General features: G+C 53.6%; 9 protein-coding genes across 9 annotated transcripts; 5 read left to right on the forward strand and 4 right to left on the reverse strand.

Annotated features, from left to right (window-relative positions):
- Nucleotides 1-505: 505 nt before the first annotated feature.
- On the forward strand, nt 506-1,541 carry BO66DRAFT_457623 (uncharacterized protein; the record flags this gene model as incomplete). Its single annotated transcript, XM_025652177.1, has 2 exons — nt 506-525; nt 590-1,541. The coding sequence occupies 2 exons, from the start codon at nt 506-508 to the stop codon at nt 1,539-1,541; spliced, it is 972 nt and encodes a 323-aa protein (XP_025501432.1).
- An 895-nt stretch (nt 1,542-2,436) lies between these two features.
- On the reverse strand, nt 2,437-2,834 carry BO66DRAFT_403798 (uncharacterized protein; the record flags this gene model as incomplete). Its single annotated transcript, XM_025648889.1, has 2 exons — nt 2,437-2,559; nt 2,595-2,834. 2 exons carry the CDS (start codon nt 2,832-2,834, stop codon nt 2,437-2,439), a joined length of 363 nt encoding a protein of 120 aa, XP_025501433.1.
- Nucleotides 2,835-3,344: 510 nt separating this feature from the next.
- On the forward strand, nt 3,345-4,824 carry BO66DRAFT_393792 (uncharacterized protein). The gene is made up of 2 exons (XM_025647837.1): nt 3,345-3,894; nt 4,031-4,824. The coding sequence occupies exons 1-2, from the start codon at nt 3,614-3,616 to the stop codon at nt 4,629-4,631; spliced, it is 882 nt and encodes a 293-aa protein (XP_025501434.1). The 5' UTR covers nt 3,345-3,613; the 3' UTR covers nt 4,632-4,824.
- Nucleotides 4,338-7,636, reverse strand: BO66DRAFT_393793 (S8/S53 family peptidase). The gene is made up of 4 exons (XM_025647838.1): nt 5,684-7,636; nt 5,302-5,620; nt 4,600-5,253; nt 4,338-4,373 (listed from the first exon to the last, which is right to left on the reverse strand). The coding sequence occupies exons 1-3, from the start codon at nt 7,606-7,608 to the stop codon at nt 4,633-4,635; spliced, it is 2,865 nt and encodes a 954-aa protein (XP_025501435.1). The 5' UTR covers nt 7,609-7,636; the 3' UTR covers nt 4,338-4,373; nt 4,600-4,632.
- Nucleotides 7,637-7,793: 157 nt separating this feature from the next.
- On the forward strand, nt 7,794-11,834 carry BO66DRAFT_153975 (uncharacterized protein). The gene is made up of 4 exons (XM_025642179.1): nt 7,794-8,122; nt 8,182-9,073; nt 9,157-11,392; nt 11,492-11,834. Exons 1-4 carry the CDS (start codon nt 7,849-7,851, stop codon nt 11,627-11,629), a joined length of 3,540 nt encoding a protein of 1,179 aa, XP_025501436.1. The 5' UTR covers nt 7,794-7,848; the 3' UTR covers nt 11,630-11,834.
- A 552-nt stretch (nt 11,835-12,386) lies between these two features.
- On the forward strand, nt 12,387-14,225 carry BO66DRAFT_379284 (MFS general substrate transporter; the record flags this gene model as incomplete). Its single annotated transcript, XM_025645839.1, has 3 exons — nt 12,387-12,497; nt 12,573-12,959; nt 13,035-14,225. 3 exons carry the CDS (start codon nt 12,387-12,389, stop codon nt 14,052-14,054), a joined length of 1,518 nt encoding a protein of 505 aa, XP_025501437.1. The 3' UTR covers nt 14,055-14,225.
- A 609-nt stretch (nt 14,226-14,834) lies between these two features.
- BO66DRAFT_403803 (uncharacterized protein) lies at nt 14,835-15,561 on the reverse strand (the record flags this gene model as incomplete). Its single annotated transcript, XM_025648890.1, has 3 exons — nt 14,835-15,089; nt 15,165-15,332; nt 15,394-15,561. The coding sequence occupies 3 exons, from the start codon at nt 15,559-15,561 to the stop codon at nt 14,835-14,837; spliced, it is 591 nt and encodes a 196-aa protein (XP_025501438.1).
- A 513-nt stretch (nt 15,562-16,074) lies between these two features.
- On the reverse strand, nt 16,075-17,821 carry BO66DRAFT_154002 (uncharacterized protein). The gene is made up of 2 exons (XM_025642180.1): nt 17,623-17,821; nt 16,075-17,518 (listed from the first exon to the last, which is right to left on the reverse strand). Exon 2 carries the CDS (start codon nt 17,508-17,510, stop codon nt 16,278-16,280), a length of 1,233 nt encoding a protein of 410 aa, XP_025501439.1. The 5' UTR covers nt 17,511-17,518; nt 17,623-17,821; the 3' UTR covers nt 16,075-16,277.
- Nucleotides 17,822-19,929: 2,108 nt separating this feature from the next.
- BO66DRAFT_393797 (uncharacterized protein) lies at nt 19,930-21,409 on the forward strand. The gene has a single exon (XM_025647839.1). It carries the CDS (start codon nt 20,134-20,136, stop codon nt 21,400-21,402), a length of 1,269 nt encoding a protein of 422 aa, XP_025501440.1. The 5' UTR covers nt 19,930-20,133; the 3' UTR covers nt 21,403-21,409.
- Nucleotides 21,410-21,487: the final 78 nt, after the last annotated feature.

Consider the following 21,487-nt stretch of genomic DNA (forward strand, 5'->3'; position numbering starts at 1 on the left):
GTATGGCAGGCTAATTGACAATCCGGGTAGCTCACATCGTGCTTTCTTCATTCTGCTGCATGCTTACATAGTTTCCCTTCACGCCTTCTCTATGAGATTGCATAGTTGAGGCAGGAGCATTCCTCTCGCAGTCTATATGAACCCATCATTCCCTTGTGGCAAGCTGAGAACAACGATCCTATGAATCCCTTCACTTCACAAGACTGATCCCTATGCCTCATCCTTCTAGTGATACAGTCTACTTTACCGTTATTTTAGCGGAATCTGAATCCTATTATTACTAAGATTGTCGTTCCACTCAAGACACCACCCATAGCAGTATTATATTTGGCACTGATTTCGCTCCCTAGCAACCCGATCAACCCCGTCTGCCACGACCATCTACATCACCGACATTCGGTACACAGACCCCGACCACCCATACCGGCTACACGCTACCCTTTTTCTCCCGTTCAACCCGTTTGCCTCTTGAGTTGCAAAATCCTTCCCACAGTGACTTGCATCCATGAATTCAAAGTTCGCCAAGTGAGTTCCTGAGCCCTGTTGTGCGGATCTTCGTGGCTGAATACTGGCTACAATTCTGCAACAGATCCATCTCATCTCGTTTGTTTACTTTCATTGTCGGTTCGGAAGAGAAGAGGATCACTGTTCACTCCGACGTCCTAGCCAGCCTCTCGTCCGAGCTTGACAGCCTCCTAAACGCGCGGTTGCTTGAAGAAGGGGTCAGCGAACTCGACTGGTCGTATGTCGAGGCGGACACATTCATCCGGCTGTGCGAGTACGCGTACGTCGGCGACTACACGCCCCCTCCGGATATCATTAGGAACTCTAAGCCAACGGGTGGTCAACCTCAGCTGAGGGCTGATGCGAAACCGTTCCTTCCGCGGCCGTCAAAAGATAGGAGAGGGATCTACAGTGAATCATGGAAACCTCGACTACCCTCCGTCTATTTAGATAGATCAGCCGCACAGTCAGAAAAGCCCAGTGCGGCAGCCCATGATCTACCTCGGATTTTCAACCCGTCTAGTACTCGCGATGCCTTCAACCATCTCCACACTTGTCTCACGGCCAGGCGGGGCCAAGTCTCCGAAGAGAGAAAAAAGGCCTACGCGCCTCGGAAGATACCCCTCCACCTCCGGAAGCAACTTACGCCAAACCTTCTCGGCCATGCCAAGTTATGCGTCCTGGCGGAGCAACACGACATCGTTCCCCTTCGGGATCTCGTTTTTGAAAAGCTGGCGACGACACTCAGAGAGTTTGAGTTGTTCGAGGACCACGTGGATTATCTGATTGAGCTGGTGCGCTTCTCGTACCTCCATACACGCCCTCGGGACGATGAGATATTTTGTTTGCGGGATTTGCTGGCGACCTATGTTTTCTCGAGGCTGAAGCAACTCTATGAAAGCGTGAAGTTCCTGGACTTCGCGCGCGAAGGAGGCGACTTTGTGGTCGAGGTCAGGCAGAAAAAGTACAATTGGCGGCTGAGGTGGGGGCAGTTAGACAGGTGTCCTAAGCGCCCCGATCCCTTTGCCTTTGGCTGAGTGGCTAGCTCTCCTTGTGACACTTTACTTTGTTAGTTTAGTTTTGGAGCACCGAGATATTTGAGGAGAATAGCAGATAGCTTTCAAAAAAGCACATCCTAAGAACTCAGCTCCACCATCCAACTACCAATAATTTAAGAGACTATTCCATGTAGCCCACTCCTGAGACATCCAATCGCTTATGCATCTTCTGTCACAGTGCAACCAAGAGTTTCTGTCTTACTTCGGATGAATCCCTCGTATACCACATTAGCCATGTACCTCGTCGACCCTTTTAACTACCTTGCCTTATAGTAAATTGAATCAGGGTTAACAAATATACATAGTAGTGCTAACAAATTGTATGTACTAACCCCTAGATGAGTGAGTTACCGGTAGATCAGTAAGTATCAATAAGTAACGAATAGACCAAGGAATACATCCAGAAACCTAGAAGCCAACAGCCTCTGGTACCAGGGAATAAGAGAAGCAACCTGGCTTTAGCCGAAATTCAAACCGCATGACCCTACCATCCCAGGTATGTAAGAGCTAATCAGTGTGAGGCTCTTTGGCGGAGGTATTTTATTGTTGCACCTCAAGCTTGCGAGCCTACGTGGAATTGCAGTATTAAAAATCTATTACGCGGACTTTTGACTAAAGAGAGACCTCAGCGCCGACTCTTTGCGCTGTAGCAGCTCATACCTCGGCAACGTGGCCCTAATCCAGGAAAACAATGCAGTCATCGGTCGCGAGTCCCGCGGCGTCCAGGCTATGACGTACCGAGCCGTTCGCCAGAATGAACGAGTCCTGTGGGATGGTACTCGATCGAGACCGTACCACGTCCCGTGGGATCGAGGTCATATCAGGCCATCAATGGCGATACTCCCCTCGGACCGCTCGAGCAGACGTGCGAAACTCAACAGAATGGAGAGAATTTGCCACTGCCGGTGCGTCCGCGGATGCTAATGGTTTGGCCCGTGTCCACCTTCAACAAGATATGGTCGAGAGCGTGGGCGGCTCCCGAAGGTGCTCCGGTCGGCTGGACACATAGTAGTCGGCAACGACATTCCTCACCTCAACCGCACCGGTGGCAGGCCATGATTTAGGCGGTACGGTTGGTGAGGTCGGCTCTGGCTCGGGGATCACCGTCTTCACAGAGTCCATGATGCGTGAAATGACGCCCAGCAAGGCATCGAAGTTGGCCCATGATTGTATAGCGATCAACAGGGCCCTAGTGACTGTCAGAATCACGTTCACACTTAGTCCCACATCGCCGGCTGTGAAATTATTCCTGAGGGTGACAATGAGTATCATGTTGAGCAGGGCCACCCCAGCGACTACCAAGTTAAGCACGAGGGTCAGCTACTGTTCGAGTGAAAAGAGTGTATATGAAGGTAACTGGGCTGCATCCACTGCTTTGCTGTTCCCGGCACCATACGCATCTTCCAATCCAAACGCGTGAATGGTGGCAATTCTCTGATCGGTCTCCAAGAAGTTGCTGCTGGGAAGTGCATTTGCCTCCGTACTGAGCCATCGAAGCTACCTGCTGGTGGAGTAGGTATGTATATCTTCTGAAACCCCAAATGATACGGGATCTCTCGATTTCGATCAAGTTGGAATTATCTCGCTATGCAAAACAATGCCTTTCACACTGGATAAGCAGGAGGTGATCAATTCGAACCGAACCCGCGCATTGTCATGTGAACTTCGAGGGCCAGCCGGGACAGGTGAGTCTATCGGCCGAGTCACAGGCATCAATCAGCCACCGGCAGATATGTGTAATCCACATTGACGCCGTGGGCTAAATAGAGTCAACAAGAATTGCGGCATGGCTCAATGAAACCAGAAGGAGGGATTACAGCTGTCTGCCTGCGTCACTAGTCAAGACCAGGTACCAGGGTCACACCCGCCCTACTCAGCTGAACGTACATTGACCCCGCCTTTCAACCGTCAGCCGCAAGTCGCGCAACCGGCACCGGCTTTCCCCTCCAAGATGGGCTCGCCTGCCCGGCTCACTTCACTTCAGAAATTTCTTTCCAGAACAACAGGCAGGGACAAAGAAAAACCCAACCAAGACTGATTTTGATGTGACGATGGCCAACCAAACCCCATACTTCTTCTTCGCGCCCACGTGGGACTACCCGCCGCCGCCCGCCGGGCCCATCCAGCTGGGCAACGTGCTCACCTCGCTGCACAAACCCGACCAGCCCCTCTTCACCGCATCCCCGCCCGCCGAATCCGAGGTCTTTGCCTCCGACAAGACCGGTGTGACCTTCTCGCGCGAGCGCCTGCGGGCTGGGAAATTCGGGATCCTCACGCAATTTCTCTCGTTCTTGGGGGTGGGGGTTGATGTTGGAGGTGGGTGGGAGAGGAGGTGAGTTCTTTTTTTAGGACGGTTTTGCTGAATGAGCAATGCTTTGATCTATACGGATGATAGCTTACAAGGGCACATACCCTAAATACATGACGTAGAAAGAAAAGCACAGAAAGTTCTGACCCCGCGTGTGCAGCGACGAGGAGACCTTCCGTTTCGAGACCATCACCACCTCGCAATTCGTGCCCCGATCTAGCTACATCCAAGAGAAATGCATTGACGCCTCCCCTGTGGTACAGCGGTGGCTCGAGCGATCCCGCTACAGGAAGCCGCTGTATCTCATCGTGGGGTTGAAGGTGGTCCACGGGGCGAAGGCGGGCCGGTCGCGGACCGGGCGGGAGATCGGCGGCAATCTGGCGGCCACCGTGGACGGCACCGTGTGGAGTGGCGGCGTGGTTCCGGTGGCTGGGGGCCCGGAGTTTGAACTCACCCGGTCCAAGAAGGTGGGTATGGACTGGGAGAACGGGGGGGATTTTGTTCTAGCATTTCGTGTCAAAAGGATCAAGGTGGCAAGGAAGACGAACGAGGTGCGCGAGGTGGAGGATTATGGCAAAGGGGCCATGCTGGGGAATGAGCCCGTAGCACTGGGAGGATCGCGGGGTATTTTTGTTCTTGAGGAGGACGAACTGGAAGTGGGCGATGATGGGGAAGAGTGGACAGGCATGCAAATGACGGAGGGAGACGAGCTCATTACAGTTGGCGTACCTCGGCTGGATGGCGCAGCAAGTCTCCAATGATTTACCGGCGGAGTATATCGCGCAGTGTATGGTTGATGAACTCGGGGTCCTTCCCAAATAGATTATCGGAATAAAGGCTCAAGGCCATAAAATGGTAGTCATCGCGGGCTCGCGAGTCCAGGCTCTTCTCCGCGATCTTCCGCAGCACGGCTTGCATTTTCGACCGTCGTTGCAACAGGTACGCATGCTCGGGGATATGTAGCCGGGTGTACTGCAGCAGAAAGCCCGCGATGGAAACCGCGATGGGGGTGGCATATGATGTCCCCGATTTATGCTTGAGGCCGGACGGCGACTCGCAGAGACGCACTGGCCAAGCGGACTCCACGGCCTCGCCGACCGTGGCCAGGTTTAGTGTGTCCGCGAGAGCAGTAGGGCTAAAGGGTGAGCGGTTCCCATTTGCATCTGTCGAATTGATACAGATCACATTCTCATCGCGAGCTGGGTAAGCCCTGTCCAGGTTTGCACCGCTGTTCGAAGCGGCAGCAAAGAGAAGAACATGGCTTGAGTATGCGTTGTGAATGGCACGTTCCAGCTCATCGTAGCCTTCGACATCCCTTGTGTGAAACCCAAACGACATGGAGATGATGTCAACCTCCCATTCGTTGACCGCATAGTTTAGAGCCTGTCAAAGTCAGTTGATGTGCCATCACAACACCGTGTCCGATCTTACCTTGGCGATGATGCTGGGACTGGATGGTTTGCCGTCGGAAATCTTAGCGATGTAGATCTCTGCATCGGGACAATATTCCATGAGCAAGCTCGTGATAAAGGTTCCGTGACCGTTGTAGTCGTCGACCAGCCGGGGAAATTTCTCGTTCGTCCAATTGAATTGACCCTTGATCTGCTCAATGCATGCGTCTACGTCTGGGTGTGTCTGATCCACTCCGGTATCGAAAACAGCGATTTTCACTGGAATATTGGGTGGCTGAAAGATGTGCTTCTCGTAGACATCTTTATATCTTTGACGCCAGTTGCGGTAATTGATACATCTGTTTCGTTGGTACTGGCTGTTAGCTAGACCTACAGCTAAAAGAGTCATTTTGTAGACTTACGCTTCCGCTGAATGCTCTTCGGCAGTTGTTTCATCGTCAAAAAATTTCATGCTTGAGTAAGAAAACTGAGTCGTCATTCCTGGTTGGGGCACGGGCATTGCAGAAGAAACGGGCTGAAAAATAGGCATCACTGGCAATGTGACCGATCCCTGGAGATGCGCTAGATATCTTTGCTGTTGTTGATATTGATCTTTCAAGTCTTGGATCGATGAGAGCCCCTGTGCTGGTCTCAACGCCATGTTGACCGGAGTTCCAGGAGAACGAGGAGAAGCCTGGTAAGTCTGGATAGCCTGACCCCAACTAGCCAGATCCAGAGTTTGTGCAATGCGATCAAGTTGTTCAAGAGAAATGTAGCTAAAGGCTTGGCTCAGCTCGTCCTCTAATGGACTAACAACCTCCTGGTATATTGCAGTTTTCAATGCATTGTCGCTTAATCGGGCTCCCTTGTTATCCTCCCACACCTTTGGGTCTAAGCATTTCTTCACGGCGTAATGAAACTGGGAATTCTCCGGGATTTCATTTTTGCACTGTTCAAATACTAGCTCTGCATCGATGGACCTCGTCCGATCATTCAAAGGCACACCGTATTTTTCAGCTAGTTCCTCGAAGGGAGTGGCGAGATACAGCTCCATCAACACAATCCCCAACGTCACCAGATGCGGACACTGATGTATCATAATGTCATCAGGGTCTAAGTCGTCGGGATCAAAGTCATCTGAGTCTATAATGGAAATGCTCGGAGAAGCGACCGCGTGATCGTTTGCCAATTGAGTTTGGATAAAGGGTTTGAGAGGAATCGCCGACGAAGTCGTGTGGAAGAACAAGATACTCGAAGGGCCCCATGAGGGCGGGAGCCAGGGAGTCTCATGGAGGTATAGAACAGCGTATCCGAGAATCACGGCCAGAATACGTTTGGTCTTATCAGTCAGCGACCTGTACTGGCCCTGAATAAAGTGCTGCAGTGAGACCGGCGCTTTGGTCTCATCCACTGCAAAGCAGGACTTTTCGGATCGCAGCTTCCATAGTCGTCCGTCTTCCCCAACTTTCAGCTTAAGACGATCATAGGGCTTTCTCTTCTTAATCGGTTCACATAGACTCTTGATCTTCATGGCTGGGACCTTTGGCCTCTGCGCGGTTTTGTTGGTCTGCGCAAAGTTTATTCCGGCACTCTTAGCGAAACACACGTCAGCCTCGTGCCATTCCTGTTGCATCGATAGAAACATCTCGAACGCGCAGTCGTGCTCCCGCTCCTTCTCAGTCTCCGGGACAGTTTGAAATGTTCCCAGACAAAGCCGAACACCGAAGTTATGTACAGGCTGACATGTACAGTCTTTCGACTCCACCAGGGCAAGGAACAATGACTGTGGGGCATTCAGAACCAAGTATGACGGCTGTCTTCTATTCTTCTTCAAGCTGGCCATATCATCACGAGCCCACAGTGCCGGGTCGTCGGGATATTGAACCTTCAGGTCATCTTCCCAGTCTTCGAAAAATTCAATCAGCTTATCCGGTTGCTCTGAGTCTTCTGCGAGGTCAATTGAGAGCATTATGAGCTGCAGTTCCATGGTACCGCCCTCACGGCGAGCATGGTTCCATGCGTCGAGTAGCGTTGCGAGCCGAGGGTAAGCCGTGGTTGAGAGCACCGATCGAGTTTTCAAGAAATGAGAGGTGGATTGAATTTTCAAGACATCAGAGGTGACGGTTGCCTCGAGTCGAAGCAACATGCTTGTGATCAGATTATTATCATCGGCAATGAAGGCCTCGATGCGGCTGATGTGATCGTGAATCATCAAGCAATGAGCCATGACGCTGCTGTAGAAATGCTTAGACTCTCGGGTAGCGCCATGGCTCCGGAGATATTTCGCAATTTCACGAAGCATCTCCGACACCTGGAGCAACAGTTCCACATTTTGAATGACGGTCATGGTCATCCCTTACATCGGCCCGGCGTGCTGATGTTCCCCGAGGCTGAGGGCGCGCGGAAGAGTGAAGATGCGGGGTATGCCTTATCGATGCCTCAAAACCACTAAACCGCTTTGGGCCCGGCCTGCCTGCCCCTCACGTCTACGTCTCAGCCTTGCATCTTCTTTCTCATCAATCACTCAGTCGGCCTTTCGTCAACTTAATTCTCGATTTGCTTCCTTCGGGGAAAAGGAATTAACGGCATGTCACCAGAGCCAGAACAGTTCCACACAATTGCGGCGACGGCCGATCGATGCTTGAATCTTTTCCAGCAATGTTTGCAGCAGTCTGCATCGATCTCGTCCCTGGAAATGACCTTGGTGGAAGACCAGCTCGCGCGTTTCTCTCTCTGGACGGCCAATATTGGTGTTTTTGCCGGAGGACGCGCCTCATTGGATCACCGCATAAGAGAAGCACAGGAGGTGCATGAAGTGATTATCGGGCTTCTGGAAACGCTAGAAGACCAAGTCGAAGCCTGTGAGTGAGACAGATGTCTTGTTAGGATGGGATGCTAGATATACTGAATTATTTGTCAGGGTCGCACATGCTTTGCGAGTCGGGTTCCAGATCTCAGATATCGGATATTGCTCTCTCATCTGCAAGCGGTACGATCTCTCGTTCGAGGCGCGGCGTTGTCGGCCAGATAGCGCTCCTTCATCGACTGTCTAATACGATCCGAAGAGCGAGCAGCGAGGCCCACAATGCAAAAGCGTCCACATCATTCAGGATCCGGGATGAAGAGGGGAACGATGTGGAGCCATGTCTGGAAGTCGTGTTCGCAAATTACGTCCGCGATAGATTCCGTTACGTGGACGAAAAAATCCTGCGTCGACTGGTCTCCGCGATGATCCTTCGCCGAAGACGGGTGCTGTACAAGAGATCTCGTTTCGGCCATCAGGCGTTGAAAGTACCACTAATAAATTCTCCGCCGAAAACGATACCGCCGCCGACGGATGCGCCTCGACAGACCGCTCTCAGTACCCCTGTGATCCCGTCGGCATCGCCTCCAATTGCCAGCGAAATGCCGGCGAACTCACAAGCTGGAGTCAGTGCAACCACGCTAGCCGTCGAAAGATTCAGAAAGGCCTCTACCCCTTCCACAGTCTCCGGTGCGAGAACTGTAGCGCTGGACAGCCACGAAGCGCTGCCATTCCCGGCACCCCCTCTTGGTCGTGTGAGACAAAGATACAAAAAAATAAGAAAAGGCCTGGAGGAGAAACATAGACTGAACCTACAGTCATTGTCCAACAAGTGCGACACTGAATCGCCTTCCACCCTCGAGGCCCTCAAAAGGAAAGCGGGAGCGGATCTCAAGCAAGATCTGGATAGGAACTGGGATTTGTGTGTCGAAGCCATCGGAGAAATAACATGTCCATTTTGCTTCTACGCTGTTCCAGCACGGGAGATGCAGAATGATGCGAAGTGGAAGTAGGTACCACCAGTGGTCTCTCACGAAGCCTCTTTAGTCCGTTCATACTCAGTCTCCAGGAAGTCCTGACTAGGAGGTCTAGGGCTCACGTTAAGAATGATCTGGATGCATACGTTTGCCTCTTCAACGAATGCGAGACTCCAGATCAACTATATAGTCACACCGAACAATGGTTGAAACATATGCAAGGCCATGCCTTGCGCTGGCGCTGCAATTCTAAATCGCACGGGCTGTTGACTTTCCACTCACGAGATCGCTATACAGACCACATGCGACAGGCTCACCAGGGGGCCTTCAGTGATGCTCAGCTCCGCGTGCTGGCTGACAGGAACGCGCGAGCGGTTGAACCACTGTTCGAATCATGTCCACTCTGTGGCTTCGGCGATACTTCGCAGGCAGGTACGATCATAGAACATATCGTGGGGCATTTGAGGTACCTTGCTCTACAATCTCTGCCGCCGTATGAGGATGAAGGGTCGGAAAGCTCGGCTGCTGAAAACGCGAGTTCACGAGCATCAAAGCCTCATAAGCGGAGCACCATAGACAATGACCCGGATAGATTCATCACCCTTACCTTTGAAGATTTCGGTAGCGGCACAGCTGACGAGGTTGCTTACTTGGAGCAGAGCAGCCTAGAGAATTCTTTTGGCAGGATTGATTCCAGGGCGTCGTCACCCAGCCTCGAGAGCTCCAGCCCAATAGAGAAATCGGCTCATTTCATTCATGCTCCCTTCAATAGTGGTAATATGCCGCTGGGAAGACTTAGACAATTTGAGTGGGGCTTTGCAATCGTCAATGGGGAGACATCTAGGAATCTTGAAGACCCCGTGCTTCAAGATCTGGCTTACAAGCAGCGCCTGCCATCTCCGGTTATAAGTGAGCCTCAGCACAATACCAACACCGATGATCTGGTAGACGGTTATGTGTATAGTACCGAGGACATCCGAGACAATGAGCCCGTCGATTTGATGGATGCAACTTCTCCACAGCCCTTAGGACAAACTGATACTGGTGATCCTCTGGGCGTCCTCCAGACTGACAACAAGACAGGCCTGGCGCATCAGGAGAGCCACCACAGTCTGAAGCATACTGCATCACACCAAAGTTCGAAATTGCCGCAGGTGATAGAGGAAGATATGAGTACTATATCGAAGCCCGAACTATCAAGCTCTGTCTCAGCGGAGGATGGACCTTTATCGGCCATTTCACAGCGACCTGCGACTGAAGCTGAGGAGAGCGACGGGTCGAGTCCGCTCCCATCACCAGTACTTGGTGGTCTTTCCGAACGGGGCCATATGGATGCCACTCTCATGCAACAGTCCGGGGAGGTCGATGGCATCTCCGATGTTCCTGCTATGCACCCGCTGCCCGCATCTATGCTTGGATCACCAACCCAGCCTCGTGAGTCTATTCTCATTGAAAACACGCCGATAGGACCGATCCTCCCATTCGACACGGACAGCCCGATGGGACATGCTGCTCGCTTTCTGCCGGAGCATCTGGAAACGGGAGCTATTGACAACGTCCTTCTAGACGCTATGATCGCACGCCTCCTTGGTCGTGTTGGACCCTCGAAGAAAAACCTTTGCCTCGACGTGGCCGAGATCCAGTTAATCTGCCACGCCTCGCGCGAGCTGTTCCTCTCGCAGCCCGTGCTCCTCGAGCTCAATGCCCCCGTCAAGGTGGTCGGGGACATTCACGGCCAGTACAGCGACCTGCTCCGCATTTTCCAGCTCTGCGGCTTCCCTCCCGCGGCCAATTACCTCTTCCTCGGCGACTATGTAGACCGCGGTAAGCAGAGCCTGGAGAGCATCCTCCTTCTCTTGTGCTACAAGCTGCGCTACCCCACGAACTTCTTCCTCCTGCGAGGCAACCACGAATGTGCCAACGTGACCCGGGTGTACGGGTTCTACGACGAGTGCAAGCGGCGGACGACCATCAAAACCTGGAAGACCTTTATCGATGTGTTCAACTGCATGCCCGTCGCCGCGATCGTCGCCGGAAAGGTCTTCTGTGTGCACGGTGGCCTGTCACCATCCCTATCGGATCTGGAGGACATCCGCCGCATCGCCCGCCCGACGGACGTGCCAGACTATGGTCTTCTGAACGACCTCCTGTGGAGCGACCCCATCGACTCGGAGCAAGACTGGGATACCAATGATGAACGAGGTGTGAGCTATTGTTTCGGCAGGCGAGTAATTGTAGATTTCTTGCAGCGCTATGACTTTGACCTGATTTGCCGGGCCCACATGGTCGTGGAAGACGGGTACGAGTTCTACCCGGATCGACTTCTGGTGACCGTCTTCTCTGCCCCAAACGTAAGTACTTCTCCGCTTTGATGAATGATAATTGCAATTTACGCTACTTGGGTCAAGTGACTCTGTATTCTGCAGCACCTTGAGCTCACTGTTTCTTAGTACTGTGGAGAATTCGACAACTGGGGGGGCGTCATGAGCGTATCGGATGAGTTACTTTGCAGCTTCGAGTTGCTGAAGCCTTTGACTCAAAAGAGCACGCCTCGGGACGATAAACGTCTCCAATCACTTGGAGATTAGATGATGGATTACGAGGGGAACAAAAGATTTCCAAGATTGGTGACTGTTCCCATCGGACTTGAGACCACTGCCCTCATCCTACTTCGATAGTGCGGTGTTGGAGAGTGCTTGAGTTGGATATGTATGGTGAGAAGGAATGTGATAAGATACTATGCTGACATTCCATCTACCATGAGCTAATAACTTGACTTCATTTCATTTCAGCTTATATCCAACAATCGGTCGTGTTTCATGCAGGGGCTAATCGTACCGTTTGCTAAAGATTGTGCCTCCAGGTCGAATATCAGATAATCTCCTGGTCGGCAACGGCCTTCGGTGAAAGAACGGACAGTATAGCAGCGATATCGTGCCATTGTCGCGGGTCTAACTCTGAATTAGTGAACTGCATCTATATACATAAGTTACAGTAATGGTCACTACGTACGACCACAGGGTGTGGAAGATGGGGCTTCCCGCCCGCTCAGCCCTACTCAAGCCACCTGAGCCAGCAATAAATTTGATAAGTCAAGTCCCTGATTGACGACATGCCGTAGTTTAGACTCGGAGGAGGTCGCAGTATGTATTTTACTTCTTTTTTCCATTCCTCTAGGATTATACTATACCAGCCTCGGTGTTAAGCTTTTCACTCTCCGACCTTTCTCCGACCCTCTTCACTGTCCTCCGAGACCTCCTCTCCATATAAGATTCCAACACCGTCACCAGATCTCTTGGGTCTGTTTGACATTCAAATTGAAACACGGATTTAAGCGTCTTCGTCATGTCTTTTGAAGAACAGGGCATTCCGGTTGAAGCGACTTCGTCACCGCCTGTGGTGACCATCACCGATCGGCAGCAAGAGCGATTGAACGCCTTGCTCGAAGAACATGGTGTAAGTCAGAAACTTCGATCTATAATCATGCCCTCCCAGGTACCAATTTCGATCTAACCTCCAACTCATCCCTAGGCTACCTGGGACTCCCCTGACGATCCCCACGATCCCTACAACTGGTCTTCCATACGGAAAGTTTCAGTCGCGCTGATCGTCTCGCTGGGGCAACTCGTCACCCTCATGTCGACTAGTATGATGGCCGCCGCGTTGACTCAAATTGGCGCCGACCTTCACCTAGGCAGTACGGCTACTCAGGTCACCTTCTCAATCTTCATCCTGGGTCTCGCCTTTGCTCCGTTTCTAATCGCTGCTCTCTCCGAAATGTACGGGCGGCGACCGGTATGGATTGCCAGTAATCTGTTCTATATCTTGTGGAATGCACTGTGTCCCGTGAGTTCCTCAGTCGGGCTCATGACGGCCGGGCGATTCCTGGCCGGATCAGGCGCCAGTGCAGGTATCACGGTCGGTATTTTGTTATTGTTTCATTCCAGGTTGAAATTGAACGCACAGCCAACTGACGCGGTCTACTCCATACAGCTCACGGGTCCTATCCTGGCGGACATGTATCGGCCGGAACATCGAGGACGCTCCCTCGCGCTGGCCACCTTTATCCCCTATCTGGGTCCGGCCCTGGGTCCCATCATTGGCGGAGTAATCTCTCAGCATCTGCCGTGGGGCTGGCTATTCTGGATCCTCTCCATGTTCGACGCCGTGATTGTACTGATCGGCATCTTCTTTCTGCCGGAATGCTACACCCCAAGTCTACTTCGGAAGAAGGCCGCCCTCCACCGCTACCGTCAGAATGCCACCACTGCTCCCCTCTCCTCCTTCAGCAAACACTCTCTCACGCACAAAGCCTTCTATCAAGACCTCAGCGCCCGGCTAGGCGCCCACCTCATTCGACCACTAGGTCTCCTCATCTACCGCCCAGCGATCCAGGTCATCGCGCTGATCATGGCGCTGAACTTCGCCATCTACTGCCTCCTGCTGTCCACCTACGCGACCCTCTGGATCGAGCGGTACGGCGAGTCCGCGACAATCAGCAGCCTGAACTACATCGCCCTCGCGATCGGCACCATCACCGCCTCGCAGGCGGGCGGCCACCTAATGGACCGAATCTACCGAGCCCTAAAGGCGCGCCACCCCGACGGCGCACCCACCCCAGAAGTCCGGGTCCCGTTCCTGGTCCCCGGCATCCTCCTGATCCCCGTGGGTATCTTTCTGTACGGCTGGTCGGCGGAGGGACGCCTGCATTGGGTCGTCGTTGATGTCGGCACCGCCATCTTCGTCACGGGCAGCTTCATGCTGTCCCAGGGCATGCTAGCCTACCTGCTGGACGAGTTCACCACGCACGCCGCCTCGGCCACCGCCGCCGCGCGCATGTTGTCCAACATCCTCGGCTTCGTCTTCCCCATCTTTACCCCGGATCTGTATGCCGCCCTCGGGTACGGGTGGGGGAACAGCCTGCTGGGATTCATCTTTGTTGCGGTGTGTTGGCCTATTCCTGTGATACTGTGGGTCTACGGATCCCGCTTACGAGCTATTGGGCGGACGTGAAAGTCGTAGAGTCAGTGCTTTTGGGCCTTGTCATCTTGTGCAGCTGCATGATGTCCGATAACATTGGGGAATCGGGGGAGTGAGTGCTCGGTCTAGATCGGATTTAGATTCCTGCCGGTAGCCCCGAGCTCCGAGCTCGGGACTTCGGTCTTTAGAGCTGCATAGTCGAACATGAAATTATTTTTCTTCTTCGCAACCGCCACCGGAAGGGAAAAGCGGTATCTCGGGGGTGTGCTCTTTTATAGCCAAGCCCTTTCCTCTCCAAGTGCCGCTCAGCTACAGAGCTGCTGCCTCGCTGCTTGGGGCGGAGCTGGAAAGGAGCCCATCCTTACCCTGTCTTCCGGTTAGCGGACACATGCGGAGAGGTGCATACGACCACGAGGTTAAGGACTGTGTGCTAGTCTGTACCTGAGAGACGGTGTCTAGAGAGCAGCTGAGATCTAGAACAGACGATATCGGCAAGTTACTCTAGCTGGATAGTTTCTTATTCTTCCTTCCTGAAAGTAGTCTTGTTCGAAATGCATACCTTATCCCTGACATCGCCACCTCTCACGTTCAAAGTCTGCGACCGCCGGCTCCAACTTCTTGCCAACTGCAACCTTGAGAGGAGCAGGGGGGGGGTAAAGTAATCTGCGCCTACTAGATAGCGATAATCCGGGAAGGCAGCTCGACACGTGATATTCTATGGCACAACTAAGTACAGTACAATGTACCCGGTAATTCCGCCAAGAGCATGGACAGTGGTAGTGATCTTGACCGATTGGCCCAAACCCGACCGAATCAATAGCCGAACAAGGCCTTGCACCCTTCTAGAAACTTCTGCCAGTTGGACTTCGGAGGCGAGTAAGGAAGTGACAGTTGGACCAGATAGTACAACAGGGCGAGGCCGCAAGTCACACATAGCATGACGGCGAGCATTCCGTAATGGTTAGTCGGGTGTATGCCGGTGACCTTACCCCAGAAGCCGAAGGTAACAGTATCCGGCTGCTGGGGCTTGCGGGCAATCTTCGATCCATACTCCACAACGACACGGCTCTAGTTTGATCGGACATCTCAGTCCTTCGTGGCCCCAGGGTGAAAGAAGGCATGCGTTAGGGAAATGCAACTTACTTCCCTACCTCGCGTATCTTCTCTGGAGCTCCGAAACTCGAACTCGAGCCAGCCATTCCAGATAAATGTGCCCTCACCCGTGACCTTCACAGGCGAACTTTTGTGGTTCCGAAGCAGCCACTCGATGGGCTCGATTGGTTTTTCGGTCACGAGATAAATAAGCTTAACCTTGAGTATCAGTCAACCTCGCTCTCGCGTGCAGATACCAAGGCTTGAGGAACAGACACACCTTGGGAAACCTGCGGCTGCCCTCGGAGAAGTAATGCTTGGATTGAGTTGATAGCCTGAACGGGCCCAAAGGCACCCCTTGAGCTGCCAAGAATTCAAGGACCGCCATCATTCCCCCGGCCTCGTTGTTGGGATATCTGGGAAAGACTGATTTGGCTCGGTCGAGCATCTTGGTGGACGACCGTTTTCACACACAGAAAGTCAACTCAAATCCTGCGATGGGGAGGAAAGAGAAAAACCGCAGGTGCTCGCAAAGGGAATTTCTGCTCAGTAGCGAGGAATACGAACATATGCCCTGTTTGCATTATGTCTCATGAGTTGGCAGCTCTCTCCGGTCCCGCCTGATGACAACGCGCGGGGGGGGCTGTGCATTTCTCTCTCCTTCAAACACAGACTGTTCTTCTTCTTCACGCTTGGTACAAGGGAGGCAAAGAAGGGATATCAATGCCAAGCCAGCCTGGTAAATCAACCACCTTGGATCCTGCGGCTCAATTACTCAAAAACACCACTATGGTGGGTGTCTGGCTACTCGTGCCAATTTGCAATAAACCCCAAGGTAGCTTGCCGTAGGGGCGCTGAAACGACTCATAGAAGCAGTTCTTCAGTTATCTGCAACTACTATGTATTACTGTATAGATTTAAGGTAGATGAGATTTTTATAGTGATGACGCCTCTCAGAGAGGTGAAGAAGGATTGATTCTTCTACATATCTTGGAGGAACTAGCTAAGACACCCGGATGAATAGTAGTAAACTGACAGTCTTAGATATTAAGAACTATCTTGGAGAAACTAGCTGAGGCAGCCGGGTGGGCGGTGAGCTGGCAACCTCAGGCACTAAGGCCCAGGGCCGCCGTCATATCGATATATGTAAAGTATGGGCAAACCTTACATCAACTGACATGTCCAGCCGGACGCCTCAAGGGCACGGTGAAAGCTGGGGGGTTTCCCTTCTTCCATGTTCATGAGCCAATTCTCAATGTATTGCGGCCTACCATAGGTCGCTTCCTGGGGAGTCATCAGGGGTTCACCCAGTTGCCCCGACTGCTTCATTTCTCGGTGAAGCGCAGCGAACCGAATACAGATGGCAACCTGGTTTTTTGCCCACTCGCTGTTGTGCAGCCCAATCCAGTCCCGGATCGGCCCTTCCGGTACGTCCTCGAGGCCGACATCGATCGCGGCCAGCGCTCGGGTTGGAGCTGGAGCTGGCAGGAGCCGACTGCAAGCCAACATGCAATCAAACTCGGTTTTCCACCCGTTGCAGGCGCTGTACCCAATGTCGCGAAGCATTAGGTAAACCAGATTCTCCACATATCGCGCCGGGTGGAGCATCTTGACCGGGTAAGACTTTGTGCTCTGCCGGCCCCAGCAGTTCAGCATTATACCGCCGCCCCCGCCCCTGCCCCGGAATGATGGCCTGTAGAGCCGCTTATCGGAGGTGACCAGGTAATAGGGGTCCTCGGGCGGCGGAGGCCGAGCGGGGGGCATCGGAAGGCCCGGGGCCAGCATCTGGGACGCACAATAAAGAAAGACGCCTCGGGTCTTCTTGCGGCTTTCATTGGGGCCCTCTGGGTAGCGACGGTCGGCGTGGAAATGATGGGCGGGGATGGGATGGTTGCCAGTAGCGGTCCCAGTCAATGCATGACAGCGGATGCGGGACTTGAAATTCTCAGGGTTGGTTGCGAGCTGGTCCAGATCCTTGCACTCGGGGTATTGGGCGTCACGTAGCACCTTGGCTGCCTGATCGATTTCCCCATCTGAAATCATGAACGCGATACAGCGAGGGATGATGGGCACGCCCATAATCGCAAGGGCGCCCTCTCCAACCAGTGCATTGCCGATGCCATTGCCATCCAGGAGGGACCCCACATCGCGTAGCAGCTCCTGGCCATCCCGTGGGCGTTTTAGCGTAGGAGAGCTGCTGCTGCCGCTACTGCTACTCCCGCCACACTCATCGAAATCAGAGTCAACCCCGGAGTCGCCGGATGTGCTCGATTCATGTAGTTCGTAAATATGAATCACATTTCCATCATTCAACTCGCCGGATGTGATATCCACATCTATTTCCAAAGACTCCATACGTGCCGTAGAGGACATCTCGGTGAAATCGTAGTTCGACATGATGTTTTCTACTCGATGATCAATAAATGCTAAGCAGCTTGAGGGATCTAAGGAAGACTGGACTTGAATTGAGCGGGGAAGGCAGGCTGAGGGGGATTTATATACACCGAACCCTGAACCAGTTCTCTTTGTCATTGTGGTTCTGTTGTTCACCAGCGTGCAAGAGCTTTCTTTGACCGAGGGATCTTATGAGCACCCGAACTTCCAGACAATGCCTTTGTAGGTCCTTTGTCCGTGCTCTGTGTCTCTCGTTGTTGGAGGTTCGCAAGACACCTTCGTGTATAAGCCATACAATTCACCGAACACAATGGGTCCTTGGGTTTCGATGGATGGGCGGGGAAAGCGGCAACTCCGGCCTCGGAGATAGTTCGGATCAGCTCGGGATGTCTCTCCGGTCTCGTGAGGGCAGGAGATATCGTCTTGTCCGTTTTAGATCTGTGTACACCTGCCACAGAGAGTTACCACTCCAATCTTAAGGTCACCGTGGTAGACTGAACCCAAGCGCCCATCGGCTACGACCGGTGGGTCTGGCAGACAGCTGCCAGAGGCGAGGGAACCAGTCGGGAACTCCCGCAGGAGAATCGCTCATATGTGTAAAGCTACAAAGCTCACGACAAAGGAGTGTGTGAGGCCATTGTTCCACCAGCCGCATGGCCAACAAAGACTGCCGCCATTGTGATCATTGGCGCCGGGATGTTCGGCCTCTCGAGAGCGCGGCAACTGGCGCCGGAGGGCTATGGCAACACTGGAGTGGTGGGCTGCAACATGTCGCCTGTTGTTGTTGACACTAGCACCGCTATTCTTCTAACAGACAGCTTTATACTGTTTTCACATATACTAGCTTATCTACTGAATAAGTCTACTATGTATACCACCCCAACTAATTACTTACTACTAGATATACACATTGTTTTATCTCCTTAGCTCCATTTCTTTTATCTGTGTTCTAGATCTGAATACTACTTTGAACTATAGATAGAAGAATAGTTTACGAAGAAAGTGGGTTTCTCAGTTCCGCGTCTGTGGGATGTGCTGCTCAGGGTCGTCGAAACGACCGCTCGACTCCATTCACGGCATTATGGATGATGACCGTGGCGATTTGTAGTTTGAAGACCATCTAAAGCTTTTTTCCACCTTCTCCCTAAGCCGCTGGCACAGAGGAAGCAATTGCAGAAAGATCTCAGAATTGGATTTTGGCATGTTGTGGAAAGCGTCTAGCCAGCTATCTACAGAGAGAGTGGCGACCCACGGCAAGAGAACGTGAAGCTCCCGATTCGTGACGCAACGAGTGGCCGCCGCATTGTCGTGTTTCCACACAGGACGGTGGTTTTATTCATCTTGCCGCCGCCATGTTTGTTCAGGCGGACGATGGAGTTAAAGGGGATATGATGATTGAATGAATGAAGGGACGGCAAACGATTTTGCCGGCCTGCGGAAATGATAATGATCGGGAGATCGGGATGGTGAGTAGGAATTGTGGCTACGAGAGAATTACTTATAACAGGGTTGAACATATTGATATGCGGGGCGGAACAAGATCTGATTCCAGGGCCGCTGGAAGTTGAGCTGGCACAGCACAGAATTCGGTGCCATACCTTGGACCACTAAGAGCCTTTCTTGCCCATGTCAATTCTCTTGAAAAAGGAAAAAAACAAAAAAAAACGTTCCTTCACTTGATTTGAATTGATGTACGGATACTCTAAGTCTTTCTAGCTGCTCTTTTCCTTGGCTGGAAATTCTCCGCTGGCCAAAGATAGGCCCGAAGATTGACGAGTCGATCGCTATGCTGAGAACAAATCTTTTGATCATGATATAACAGCAAGGCTTTTCACCAAGCACATACGACCACAGGGTGTGGAAAATAGGGCTTCCCGTCCGCTCAGCCGTACTCAAGCCACACGCCGGGAGGTTAGTAGTTGGGTGGGTGACCACCAGCGAATCCCTTCTGTTGTATGTTTTTGTTGAATTTGGTTTCGATGCTTTTGATTTTGATGCAAACTGACTGGTGACTGAGGTGCAAGTGCAGATTATGCCACCGGAGGATCTCGGATTCGTACTTCCGGACCATAGACGGTCATCTTCAGCCCGTATTCCCCCACTCTCCCATCAAGCCAACTCTAAACCCATTGCAGTGAACCAATCCACCCCTGAGAGGTCCCAGGGCAGGGGGGCCCAGGGCCCAGGGCCCAAGAGGTGTGCTTTGCATTATCCCGATCCAGCAATAAGATCACTCTAACCAGTTTTGAAGCCCTTAGTCAATTCCCAATCGCCCATAGTGCAACCAACATGTTGATCGCGCGCGATGGGATCCCGGTCTAGCACGGATCGGGCAAGCGATCAGCGATCTTCGACTCAGGGATCCAGCCGATCTCTCGCTCCGCAGTTCAGCTGTGTGCCACTGTCCGTCTAACAGGAAGCGATTGACATCTTCGGGTGGTTAGCTTCGTGAAGAGCTAGGCGAAGTTCCCTTCGCATGGGCCGCTAATTGCCTTGGGTAGTGGGCAATTTTCCTGGAGAAAAGATTCAAATAGGAGGCCAGTCCCCCCTCCCCTTGCTGCTGAAGCGTCCATCCAGTCCTGCAACGCCAGAAACACTGCTGCTTCAAAGACCAAGGCAAAAGAAAATGCTGCACCAAGCTCTCAAGCCGCTCGTGGTCGCCGCGCTGGGGCTGAGCGCCTGCCTCCCCACGGCGCTGGCGCAGCAGCAGTCGGCCAACGCCAACACGCTGGTGAGCCGGCGACTGACGGAGTACCAGCTGCCGGTGGCCACGGAGACACACGAGTTCGCGCGGGTGCCGAACACGAACTTCGTGCTGCTATCGCAGATGTCGGACAGCGAGCTGGTCAAGATCGAGCTCGACCCCACCACGGAGGAGCCGATCGCGTGGCAGACGTTCCCCATGGGGCGCAACCGCAGCTCTCAGCTGCACGGGGTGTGGCCGTCGACGCTGTACCCGGGGCTGATGTGGCTGACGCTGCAGGCGGAGAACAAGCTGCTGCTCGTGGACCCCGGCCGCACGCTGGCGGCGAAGCCCGTGGTGGTGCGCACGATCGACATCCCCGCCCCCGGCAACGGGCCGCACTGCGTCTTCGAGATCGGGGACCGCGTCTGGGCCGGGCTGAAGGTCGCCTCGCCGCAGACGGGCCGGTACTACGTCTTCTCGGCGGACGTCTCGCACCTGAACGCCACCACCATCGCCCGGGCTGGGGGCTCCCCCTCGACGGCCGCCGTCCCCGCCCGAGACCCGAAGCTGTACCCCTGCCTCAACAGCCCCGTCTTCATCAAGGAGGAGCCCACGACCGGCCTGATCTACGTGACCCAGGACACCGACTCGGCCATCCTGCGCATCAACGCCACCAGCGGCGAGACGGCGCAGCTGCCCATCCCGCCGAGCGTGGGCAACAACGCCGTCGGCATGCTGTCCGCGGGCGGGGCCTTGAGCGGCGTGTGGTTCACGCTGGCCGGCAACGCCACCGGCGGCACGGGCACCTTCGGCCACATCGGCCCCGACGGCGAGATGGCCTTCTTCCGGCTGCGCCACCCCTTGCTCGGCGCCAACGCGGGCCTCCTGCACCTCGCCGACGCCTCCACCCCGGCCGGCGGCCCCGCCCTCTGGCTGCTGTCCACCTCCCTGCTGAGCAGCAACTCCCCCGACGCCCTGATCCGCGTCACCTTCGACGCCAACCTCACCGCCGTCGCCGACGAGGAGTACGTCTCCATGCTCACCCAGAACGCCATGGTCCACCGCGTCCTGCCCCTCGACCGCACCGTCCTCGTCTCCGAGCTCCACACCTTCACCCTCGCCCAGCTCGCCTACAATCATACCGTCGCCGGCCAGTGGCTGCCCGCCGAGGCCGTCACCAACACCACCGTCTACACCCAGGCCGGTTAGAGAAGAGGGGGGGGGGGGGGGGTTGGTTTCTTCGCTGAGGGCCGTTGACTACTGGAGGAGCTGATGAACATGCCTGCCTCCGGGG

This window comes from Aspergillus aculeatinus (assembly GCF_003184765.1).
Source record: "Aspergillus aculeatinus CBS 121060 unplaced genomic scaffold BO66scaffold_41, whole genome shotgun sequence".
Lineage (NCBI taxonomy): Eukaryota > Fungi > Ascomycota > Eurotiomycetes > Eurotiales > Aspergillaceae > Aspergillus > Aspergillus aculeatinus.

What these genes read in the sequence shown, in the direction of transcription:
- BO66DRAFT_393792 (XM_025647837.1), top strand. Translation starts at nt 3,614, where the DNA reads ATGGCCAACCAAACCCCATACTTCTTCTTCGCGCCCACGTGGGACTAC. An exon ending in GGAGGTGGGTGGGAGAGGAG is followed by an intron (nt 3,895 to 4,030) that starts GTGAGTTCTTTT and finishes CCGCGTGTGCAG; the next exon opens with CGACGAGGAGACCTTCCGTT.
- BO66DRAFT_393793 (XM_025647838.1), bottom strand. Translation starts at nt 7,608, where the DNA reads ATGACCGTCATTCAAAATGTGGAACTGTTGCTCCAGGTGTCGGAGATG. An exon ending in GAAGAGCATTCAGCGGAAGC is followed by an intron (nt 5,621 to 5,683) that starts GTAAGTCTACAA and finishes CCAACGAAACAG; the next exon opens with ATGTATCAATTACCGCAACT. An exon ending in GTCCCAGCATCATCGCCAAG is followed by an intron (nt 5,254 to 5,301) that starts GTAAGATCGGAC and finishes TGACTTTGACAG; the next exon opens with GCTCTAAACTATGCGGTCAA.
- BO66DRAFT_153975 (XM_025642179.1), top strand. Translation starts at nt 7,849, where the DNA reads ATGTCACCAGAGCCAGAACAGTTCCACACAATTGCGGCGACGGCCGAT. An exon ending in AGAAGACCAAGTCGAAGCCT is followed by an intron (nt 8,123 to 8,181) that starts GTGAGTGAGACA and finishes ATTATTTGTCAG; the next exon opens with GGTCGCACATGCTTTGCGAG. An exon ending in CCGTCTTCTCTGCCCCAAAC is followed by an intron (nt 11,393 to 11,491) that starts GTAAGTACTTCT and finishes ACTGTTTCTTAG; the next exon opens with TACTGTGGAGAATTCGACAA.
- BO66DRAFT_154002 (XM_025642180.1), bottom strand. Translation starts at nt 17,510, where the DNA reads ATGTCGAACTACGATTTCACCGAGATGTCCTCTACGGCACGTATGGAG.
- BO66DRAFT_393797 (XM_025647839.1), top strand. Translation starts at nt 20,134, where the DNA reads ATGCTGCACCAAGCTCTCAAGCCGCTCGTGGTCGCCGCGCTGGGGCTG.